At 48.4% G+C, this 11314-nt stretch overlaps 1 protein-coding gene across 6 annotated transcripts in view; it reads left to right on the top strand.

The window, feature by feature from the left end:
- The first annotated feature begins 155 nt into the window (after window positions 1-155).
- The window catches only part of LOC128823005 (zinc finger protein 436-like), a 28869-nt gene continuing 17710 nt past the window's right edge, over window positions 156-11314 (top strand). For 4 of the 6 annotated variants that reach the window (XM_054004998.1, XM_054004999.1, XM_054004997.1 and 1 more), the window contains exon 1: window positions 156-441. In XM_054004998.1, coding sequence (XP_053860973.1) covers window positions 247-441 — 195 coding nt within the window. In that variant the 5' untranslated portion in view covers window positions 156-246. Of the gene's footprint in view, window positions 442-4708; window positions 4856-11314 lie in introns of all 6 variants that reach the window. The other 2 variants (XM_054005001.1, XM_054005002.1) reach the window with 2 other exon arrangements.

Below are 11314 nucleotides of genomic sequence, written 5' to 3'. Positions count from 1 at the left end.
CACGGAGCATGCGCAATTTCAGCTCACCTGGGCTGGAGAGGGCGGAAGGACGCCCCGAAGCAGGCTGAGAGATGTAGTTCCTGACTCTGCAGGGAGCGGAAGTGACGTTTGGCTTGGGGTGGGAGGAGGAGCTGGGCTGCGAACACGCACGGGACCCTGCGGTTCTGCCCGGCTCGTGCGGAGCCCTGGGAGCCTCCCCCGGAGCTGGAGAAGAGTTTTGTGTCTCTCGGCTCTGGGCATGCGCAGATGGCGGGGGAGGGAGAGTCCCGCATGCGCAGAGGCAGCGCTCACCCGCTGCTGCTCCCTGGCGCTGCGGGGCCGGGCGGAGCAGGAGGGTCTGTGCCGGGGAGACCCATTAACCCCCCGTGCCCGGCCCGCGCCCTGCTCCCGCTGGGGCCGCCCCGGGCTCTGCCCGCCCCGCTGCGGCGCTGCAGCCTCCAGGTACCGGAGCGAGCCCCGGGGGCGGGGCCGGGCGGTGACTCTGCCCCAGTGTCCGTGGGGGGGACCCGGCATCTCGCAGCGCCGGGATCTGCTCCCTGGGGCAGCGCCCGCGGGGGGCTCGGAGCTGCTGTCCCCGCAGGAGCCCAACGCCCCCGGCCCGGCCAGGCTCTGCCCTGGGGCCCCACGGGGGAGAACCAGCCCCCACTGGGGTCCCGGCGTGGGGCCGGGCGGGGGGGAGACCTGGGAAAGGGGCGGATGGAAAATGTCTGTGCAGCCCGGACATGGCCGGGGGAGGAGAAGAGCAGGTGACCCCTAAGGAGCGGGGATAGACAGGGGGGGGTGAGATCCCCTCGGATTTACCGCTGCCCCCTCCCGTGGGGACCCCCCATCCTCTCCAGACCTTCCCCGTTTCTCCCTAGAGAGCAACGAACAACATCTAGGGTGACCCCCCCCCCTTTCCTTCAGATCCCTGAGAAGTTCCCTGTTCTCCTCCCCCGATTGTGCCCCATTTTCTCTCCACGTCACCAGTGACCAGTTCCAATCTCAGGTCTGGGGTGTTTCCCCCCATTTCTACCTGAAGTGATTTGTCCTTATTTAGGTGGGAAATCGTTCCCCTGAGTGATTTCTGAACTGGGAAGAGGGTTAATGGGCAGAGGCTGGGAGAGCCCTGAGACATAGACACCGCTGGGCTGGGCTTGTGGGGGGGAGGCACTCTCTGCTGGTAACAGGGCATGGAAAGGCCTGGAAGGGAGGAGCAAGTGTCCCCCCTGGAGACAGCAGAGCCCCTGCTACTTTCCCTCCCCCATCCTGCCCAATCCAGCAGCCCACCCCAAGACACCGCCTGCTAGTCACATTTCCAGACCCCACAGCCAGCCCTTTCCCACACCCAGTGACCTTCTGACTCCAGCCCCACTCCTTTCCCCTGTGAAAGCCACATCACCCAGGGCTCCCTCCTGGCCGTGTGAATGTGAGGCAAGAAGAATTCATCCCATTCTGTTCTTGATTGAATATCACTGTATAATCCCCTCAAATTTCCCCACTTTTGTCTTGAACTGTGGAATGGTGACATAAAATCTCCCAGATGTTGGTGCTTCTCTCTTATATTGGCAAATATTTAGTTTGTGCCCCATTTTCTCCTCAGTTCTGAAATACTGATATCAAATTCTTGAAAATCTTCCCGCTTTTTTCTCCAGGTGTCCGAGATCAGGGCTTTTATGGTACTGTGCGTGGCTCAGGTCTTGACTGAGATCAGGTCACCCGGTGTGCCGGGCACTGCACAAACCCTGACCGAGTTTGGGACGCTTGTTGTGCCAGGAACTGCACAGACGCCTACAGAGAGCCAGGACCTTCTTGTGCCTGGTGCTACAGTGACCCTGACTGAGCTCTGGGCCCCTGTTGTGCCAGGCCCTGCATCATCACTAAGTGAAATCAGTCTCCCGTTGTGCCAGGCCCTGCAGAGACCCCAAATGAGATCTGTGTCCCTGTCGGGCCTGGCCCTGCACTGACCCCAACCAACATCACGCCCCTCTGTACTGGACACTGCAGAGACCCTGATACAGATCCTGCCCCCACATTTTGCCAGATGCTGCAGGGACCCCAAACAAAATCAGGGATCCTGTAATGGCTGGAGTTGCAGAGCCCCTGACTGAGGTCAGGCCCCCTGTTGTGCAGAGCTCTGCACAGACACTGACCACAATCAGGGTCCCCATTGTGACAGGTGCTGAACAGACACCAAGGGTATCTCTACCCTGCCATTAAAAACCCACAGCTGGCCCATGCCAGGTGACTCAGGCTCACAGGGCTCAGGTGAAGGGGCTGTTTAATTGCAGTGTAGATGCCTGGGCTCGAGCTGGAGCCAGACTGTAGGACCCTGTGAGGTGGGAGGGTGCCAGGCCAGGAACATCTACACCACAATTAAACAGCCCTGCAGCCTAAGCCGTGTGAGCCCAAGTCAGCCAGCACGGGCCAGCCGCCGCTGTCTAACTGGCAAATGGTGGGAGGCTACTCTCCATTTTACAGATGGGAGAACAAGCTGAGAGAGCTGAAGTAATTTGCTCAAGTTTGTATGGGTCAAAACTGGGAACTGAACCCAGATTGTTTGAATTCTTGCCTCTCCCCTTAACCGCAAGCCCAGCAGATGTATGTACAGCATTGTTTTGTTCTGTATTTGTGTTGCATTGACTTCCAAAGGAGGCTGTGGAAATTCCTTCTTTGGAGGCTTTTAAGACCAGATTAGAGGTACACCAGTCTGGGAGTGTCTAGAGATACTTGGTGACAGAGCTAGAAATAGATCCCAGTTCTAGTGCCACTGTACTGCTGTTTTGGGTACTAAAGTACTCTGCCACGCTGGTGTTTCAGGCACTGGTGCAAACCCTTAGTATAGACAGAAATTACACTAGTGCACTCTGATTGGCACTGGTGCACCATGTCCCAGTTAGAAGGCTGCCATGCGCAGCACGATGGGGCCCCTGATCTCCATCAGTGTCTCTGCAATGCAAGGCACAGTTTATAGACTCACAGACTTTAAGGCCAGAAGGGACCATCATGATCATCAAGTCTGAGCTCCTGCACATTGCAGGCCACAGAACCTCACCCCCCCCACTCCTGTAACAGACCCCTAACCTCTCGCTGAGTAATGAAGTCCTCAAATCATGATTTACAGACTTCAAGTTACAAAAAAAATCCACCATTTACACTAGTTTAAACCAGCAAATGACCCATGCCAGGCCCCAGGTTGTAGAGGAATGCAAAACAAAAAACAAAAAAATACCCCAGGGTCTCTGCCAATCTCAGTCTGGGCAAAATTCCTTCCCATCCCGAAATATGGCCATTTATTGGACCCTGAGCATGTGGGCAAGACCCAGCAGCCAGACACCTGGGAAAGAATTCTCTGTAGTAACTCAGAGCCCTCCCCATCTACTGTGCAATCACCAGCCTTTCGAGATATTTGCTGCTAGCAGTTGCAGATGGGCTACATGCCACTGTAGGCAGTCCCATCATACCATCCCCTCCATAAAGGCATCAAGCTCAGTTTTGAAGCCAGTTAGGTTTTTTGCCCCCACTGCTTCCCTTGGGAGGCTGTTCCAAAACTTCACTCAGATGGTTAGAAACCTTCGCCTAATGTCAAGCCAACGCTTATTGATGATCAATATCCATTTGTTCTAGTGCCAACATTGGTGCTTGACCTAAACAACTACTCTCCTTCCCTGGTATTTATCCTTTGATGTATTTCTAGAGAGCGATCATATCTCCCCTCAGCCTTCTTTTGATTAGCCTAAACAAGCCAAGCTCTTTGAGTCTCTTCTCATAAGGCAGATTTTCCATTCCTCAGATCATCCTAGTAGCCCTTCTCTGTACCTGTTCTACTTTGAATTCATCCTTCTTAAACATGGGAGACCAGAATTTTGCTCACAGTATTTCAGATGAGGTCTCATCAGTGCCTTGTATAACAGTACTAACCCTTCCCTGTGTCTCCTGGAAATACCTCACCTGATGCATCCTAGGACTGCATTCACGTATTTCACGGCCACATCACATTGGCAGCTCATAATTGTCCTGTGATCAACCAATACACCTAGGTCTTTCTCCTCCTCTGTCACTTCCAACAGATAAGTCCCCAACTTATTGCAAACATTCTTGTCATATGTCTCTAAGTGCATAATTTTGCACTACTGATTTTCATCCTGTTTTCTATTACTGCAGCTTTCAAGGTCATGCAGATCTTCTTGGATGATATTCCTGTCCTCCTCCATGTTGACAATCCCTCCGAGCTTTGTGTCACACTCCCACTTTTTGTGCCAAGGTCACTAATAAATATGTGGAATAAGATTGGTCCCAAGACTGATCCCTGAGGAACTCCACTAATAACTTCCCTCCTGCCTGACAACTCACCATTCAGTATGACTCTTTGTAGTCTCCCCTGTAACCAATTCCTTATCAACCTTTCAGTTCTCCTATTAATCCCATCTTCTCCAATTTAATGAATAGTTTCCCATGTGGGGAATGCCTTACTGACATCCGGATAGATGAGAGCTACTGCATTTCCTTTGTCCAAAAAATTAGTTACCTTCTCACAGAAGGAGATCAGGTTTCTCTGGCAGGGTCTAACTTTTGTAACACCATGTTTTATTTATTTATAGTGCCGAAGGCTGGAAGGAACTGTTAGCAATAGGCTGAGAATGGCCATGTGGAGGTGGGGGAGGGGATAGCAGATAGTGTGGAGGTGGGGAGGGAATGCAATGTTGGATTTTGAGATTTTGTTTTGTAGGAGTCCATGTCTGCTCCCTGTGGCCGTGGTGCATTCCGTACCAAAGCAGCATGTCAGCAAAGCAGACACACACACCATAGCTCCATCTGGAACATGCAGCATTCGCTGCCAGACGCGATGGGGCCCAGCTTGATATGCCTGGCTGGGGTGGGTTCAGTTGGACGAGGGTCTGGGGCTCTGATAGTTTGCGATGTTCCGTTTTGCATAGTCACTTCTTTCCCTTTTTTGTCTTACTCCCACCTATGCCCGATGTCACTCTCTTCTTTGCTTTGGTTATTTCAGTTCCAGTTTTTAAATGGGATCTAATAATTGCAAAGGTAAAGATAAAACAAACAGAACCATTTGAATTTTGGCACATAGCTGGTAGAACTTTGCCTAGTGAAGGTCTGCTATAATTACCTGGTTACCTATAGCATTTTCTGATGGAGTGGATAAAGCAATGTCAAAGAGCCAAAAGCACTTTTTAGGGCAAAAGGGCTCATCAGGTGTTTGCTCTCTAGGGAGCATGTCACCGGCCAGAGCTTGCAGTCTTTCAGGAGTGGTGCGCTGGATTGTATTTAGGAATCTCAAAATAAAAGGTTAAGACTGCTGGTTCACAATATCCACTGAAATCTTACAAACAATTATACAAATAGACTCTAATGCTGTTAAAACAACATTGTATTAATACTGATTCAAAACTGAAATTAAAATTATGAGATAAACGCATGAGAACTGAACTGACACCTAATTTCCATTTTATAATGCCTGAAATTTTGACACTCGCTCACACCATCTTTTTTTTTAAAGCGATGCACAGCACACAGTCAAATTAATGTATGAAAGCACACCAATTATTGACTGCTTTGTGTTGCATTAGCATCTGATTAAACACCTAATTAAAACTGTACCACTGTAAGTGTAAATGCCTCAACACAGCTTAGCTCCAATGTGTTTAAATGTGAATGAAAAGTTTCTAAATTAAATACATGGAAGGATGGTAAATGCAGAGAAAATACACAGAAGTGCCTCTACCCAGTCTTGTTAACTTCTTGTCCCAACCCCCCATGAGTTTTGGCCTCTTGGTCAACTCGGCTCCCAGTCGCACATCAGCTGTGCCCTCTCCCAGCCTAACCCGTTTCTACTGCAGTTCTTCATCCCCCTCATCCAGGTAGGGGGTTGGCGCTGCAGCCTCTAAGGCACCTGTGTTAATCACTCTCTCACATACTGGGGCTATTTAGATTTCAGGGAACGATTTATCAGAGTTACTGAATCTGGGAGGTGGGATAGAGGAGAGGCTGAGAGGGCCATGCTCCACCCTGCTGGCCTCCATGTTACCTCATCCTCCACCCTCCCCCATGTGTCTGCTCATGTGTCAGAGTTTCATCTTCTGATCATAATGCCACTGGCCTCAGCAGAGCTCCCAGACAGGAGCTACATGACTAGGGGGTATGCACAGAATTCACGTCCAGCACAGAATTTCTTTTTTTTTGCATGAAGAAGATACATTCTGCCTGAGAAGTGCTGCAGTTCTGCCTCTCACCCACCAGAGGCCCTTGTGGCACCAGAACAGCCAGCAGTAAGCTGGGTTCATCTTGGTGGGAAATTGTTGCCCTGAGCTATGCTCCAAATGGGAAGAGAGTTAGTGGGAGCAACTTTGGAGAGCCCTGAGACACGGCTGCCCCAGAGGTTGGGGACAGGGTGGTCATTCTCTACTCACAAGAGGGTGTGGAAAGGGCACAGGAGGAGCAAGTGTTCCCTATGGAGACTGCCCAGTCCCAGATTACCCAGTGCCATCCACTTCTGCCCCCCACCATACCCCAAACCTCTTCACCCTTCCTACTATCAGCTGCCAGTCTTCCCTCGCTGCTACCCGTTCCTGACTGGCAGAGAACCACTAAGCTCTGCCCCCTTCTCTTTGCTTCTGAAAGTTGCCTTGCCCAGGGCTTTGCTGCCTGTATGAATGGCAGGTAGGGACGGGGAGCCATCATTTTCTGCTTATTTACTGAATATTCAATTAGAGCGTCAGGTTTAGCAAAACTCAAACCTCTGAAAACTAGGAAATAGAGAGCTAATGTACATGCCAATGCAAACTTAACTCTGCCTTCTGAAGCTTGCAACACCCACTGGGTGTTATCTGCCTGCACTCCAGCTGCACTCACTGTGTTAGGTGTAGCTGCATTGAACAGTAGAGGCATTAGTTAGAGCAGTTTGATGGAGGTGTGATTGTGATATCAGAAGATCTGGGTCTGAGTCCCCCATGTGTGCGATGAAAGGAGAGAGGTGCATGTGTACCTAGAGCTTCCAGTCTGTATCATTTCTGCACTGAGCTGTGCATGTTGTCAGGAGGAAACGGGACTGTTTGCCTTGGGAATGGTCAGCAGTGAGATGGGATCTGAGAGCAATCTGTGCTTAACAATGGGTAAGTGAACGTAGAACGTTAGCTGGAACTTCTGTGAGTAAGGATGAAAGAGTTGTAAAAAGGGGTGAAGAGGTGTTCAATTGACCAAGTGTGCGGCTGTTTCTGGGGAGCAGACTCAGTGTCTGAGTGTAGAACAGGTGTCAGTAGCTCCTGTACAGTGCAGCTCTCTTAAAATCAAGTTCCGTCTTAGCAAAGATAAAGTGCTTTATTGTGTGCCCTGGTTGACATTTTCCCTAGTACTTTAGTGATGGGCACTATCTCAAATGACTGGGTGCACATACGTGTGTTGTAGGAGTAAAGAAAGAGTCATTGCTCACGTAGGTCAGAATTAGGATTACATTGGTGTGTACCTTATCTCTGCATTTCCTGATTATTACAATTTTAAGTTTTGCTGATCCCTCTCTTCTGGAGGGGCACGACACAGCTCCAGGCAACCTTAAATCCTGCGTTCATAAAGTTTTTTAGAAGTGAATTTCCTAGCTTTTTGCAGAGAGTGATGTTGGCGGGAAGAGTTAGCAGCCCTATAGGCAGTTGTGGGTCTCACACAAGTTTGCAATCGGAGGCACAGAAAAGTGCAATGACTTACCCAAGGTCACCCAGCAGGCCCGTGGCAGAGCCAGGAATAGTCCGTGTCCAGTGCTCTCTCCACGTAGTTGCTGGGTGATTCTGAAGTGCAGCTCCCTTCTCCAGTACTTTTTGTTACGGTGGAATGGGAACGGTTATGCTTTCAAACGTCTCTCACCTTCTCCACCACCTCCTTCTGCCACCATTTCCAGATCTGTCTCTCCTTCTTTCAAGTGTTTGTCATGGGAAGTTGGTAACAGAGCCAGTGAAATATGCCAAGAATAATCTGATGGGGAAGGAATAATGAGGCACCCCCGCTATTTTCCACTGTTAGAATTATAGCGCAAACACTAAACAGTGAATCCGCTGCAGTTCTAGACCAAAATATTTTTCACCTAGTATCAGCAGGGAAAGATGAAGAGCTTGCTTTTGGCCATGTTGAGTCTCAGTAGACAGCTGATGGACATCTGCCGGAGGTATTAGAAAGACTGGGCTAAGATTTAGTTTGATTGATTCATAGATTCTAGGACTGGAAGGGACCTCGAGAGGTCATCGAGTCCAGTCCCCTGCCCACATGGCAGGACCAAATACTGTCTAGACCACCCCGGATAGACATTTATCTAACCTACTCTTAAATATCTCCAGAGATGGAGATTCCACAACCTCCCTAGGCAATTTATTCCAGTGTTTAACCACCTTGACAGTTAGGAACTTTTTCCTAATGTCCAATCTAGACCTCCCTTGCTGCAGTTTAAACCCATTGCTTCTTGTTCTATCCTTAGAGGCTAAGGTGAACAAGTTTTCTCCCTCCTCCTTATGACACCCTTTTAGATACCTGAAAACTGCTATCATGTCCCCTCTCAGTCTTCTCTTTTCCAAACTAAACAAACCCAATTCTTTCAGCCTTCCTTCATAGGTCATGTTCTCAAGACCTTTAATCATTCTTGTTGCTCTCCTCTGGACCCTTTCCAATTTCTCCACATCTTTTTTAAAATGCGGTGCCCAGAACTGGGCACAATACTCCAGCTGAGGCCTAACCAGAGCAGAGTAGAGCGGAAGAATGACTTCTCGTGTCTTGCTCCCAACACACCTGTTAATACTTCCCAGAATCATGTTTGCTTTTTTTGCAACAGCATCACACTGTTGACTCATATTTAGCTTGTGGTCCACTATAACCCATAGATCCCTTTCTGCCGTACTCCTTCCTAGACAGTCTCTTCCCATTCTGTATGTGTGAAACTGATTTTTTCTTCCTAAGTGGAGCACTTTGCATTTGTCTTTGTTAAACTTCATCCTGTTTAACTCAGACCATTTCTCCAATTTGTCCAGATCATTTTGAATTATGACCCTGTCCTCCAAAGCAGTTGCAATCCCTCCCAGTTTGGTATCATCCGCAAACTTAATAAGCGTACTTTCTATGCCAATATCTAAGACGTTGATGAAGATATTGAACAGAGCCGGTCCCAAAACAGACCCCTGCAGTACCCCACTCATTATGCCTTTCCAGCAGGATTGGGAACCATTAATAACAACTCTCTGAGTACGGTTATCCAGCCAGTTATGCACCCACCTTATAGTAGCCCCATCTAAATTGTATTTGCCTAGTTTATTGATAAGAATATCATGCGAGACCGTATCAAATGCCTTACTAAAGTCTAGGTATACCACATTCACAGCTTCATCCTTATCCACAAGGCTCGTTATCCTATCAAAGAAAGCTATCAGATTGGTTTGACATGATTTGTTCTTCACAAATCCATGCTGGCTGTTCTCTATCACCTTACCACCTTCCAAGTGTTTGCAGATGATTTCCTTAATGACTTGCTCCATTATCTTCCCTGGCACAGAAGTTAAACTAACTGGTCTGTAGTTTCCTTGGTTGTTTTTATTTCCCTTTTTATAGATGGGCACTATATTTGCCCTCTTCCAGTCTTCTGGAATCTCTCCCGTCTCCCATGATTTTCCAAAGATAATAGCTAGAGGCTCAGATACCTCTTCTATTAGCTCCTTGAGTATTCTAGGATACATTTCATCAGGCCCTGGTGACTTGCAGGCATCTAACTTTTCTAAGTGATTTTTAACTTGTTCTTTTTTTATTTTATCTGCTAAACCTACCCCCTTCCCATTAGCATTCACTATGTTAGGCATTCCTTCAGACTTCTCGGTGAAGACCGAAACAAAGAAGTCATTAAGCATCTCTGCCATTTCCAAGTTTCCTGATACTGTTTCTCCCTCTTCACTAAGCAGTTGGCCTACCCTGTCTTTGGTCTTCCTCTTGCTTCTAATGTATTGATAAAAAGTCTTCTTGTTTCCCTTTATTCCTGTAGCTAGTTTGAGCTCATTTTGTGCCTTTGCCTTTCTAATCTTGCCCCTGCATTCCTGTGTTGTTTGCCTATATTATCCTTTGTAATCTGTCCTAGTTTCCATTTTTTATATGACTCCTTTTTATTTTTTAGATCATGCAAGATCTTGTGGTTAAGCCAAGGTGGTCTTTTGCCACATTTTCTATCTTTCCTAACCAGCGGAATAGCTTGCTTTTGGGCCCTTAATAGTGTCCCTTTGAAAAACTGCCAACTCTCCTCAGTTGTTTTTCCCCTCAGTCTTGATTCCCATGGGACCTTACCTATCAGCTCCCTGAGCTTACCAAAATCCGCCTTCCTGAAATCCATTGTCTCTTTTTGATGTTCTCCCTTCTACCCTTTCTTAGAATTGCAAACTCTATGATTTCATGATCACTTTCACCCAGGCTGCCTTCTACTTTCAAATTCTCAACGAGTTCCTCCCTATTTGTTAAAATCAAGTCTAGAACAGCTTCCCCCTAGTAGTTTTTAAACCTTCTGAAATAAAAAGTTGTCTGCAATGCAGTCCAAGAATTTGTTGGATAGTCTGTGCCCCGCTGTGTTGTTTTCCCAACATATATCCGAATAGTTGAAGTCCCCCATCACCACCAAATCTTGGGCTTTGGATGATTTTGTTAGTTGCTTAAAAAAAAGGAGTGGCCAACCTGAGCCTGAGAAGGAGCCAGAATTTACCAATGTACATTGCCAAAGAGTCACAGTAATATGTCAGCTGCCCTCCATCAGGTCCCACCCCCCGCTCCCAGCGCCTCCCACCCACAGGCAGCCCACTAATCAGCACCTCCCCCTACCTCCCCAGACCTCCCGATCAGCTGTTCATGTATGCAAGACACTCGGGGGTGGGGGGGAATGGAGTGAGGGCACTGCGGGCTCAGGGGAGGGAGTGGGAAGGGGTGGAGTGGGGGCAGAGCCTGTAGTTGAGCAGTGAGCACACCCAGCATATTTGAAAGTTGGTGCCTATTCAAGGAGCCGCATATTAAATTCTAAAGAGCCACATGTTGGCCACCCCGATATAGACCATCCCTGAGAGGTGTTTGTCCAGCCTGCTCTTAAAAATCCCCAATGATGGAGATTCCACAACCTCCCTAGGCGATTTATTCCACTGCTTAACCACTCTGACAGGAAGTTTTTCCTACTGTCCGACCTAAATCTCCCTTGCTGCAATTTAAGCCCATTGCTTCTTGTCCTATCCTCAGAGGTTAAGAAAAACAATTTTTCTCCCTCCTCCTTAAAATACTTGAAAACTGATTATGTCCCCTGTCAGTCTTCTCTTCTCCAGACTAA

Source organism: Malaclemys terrapin, chromosome 15 (genome assembly GCF_027887155.1).
Source record: "Malaclemys terrapin pileata isolate rMalTer1 chromosome 15, rMalTer1.hap1, whole genome shotgun sequence".
Taxonomy (NCBI): domain Eukaryota; kingdom Metazoa; phylum Chordata; order Testudines; family Emydidae; genus Malaclemys; species Malaclemys terrapin.
The sequence above is the reverse complement of the archived record's forward strand: the minus strand, read 5'-3'. Positions and strand labels throughout refer to the sequence as shown.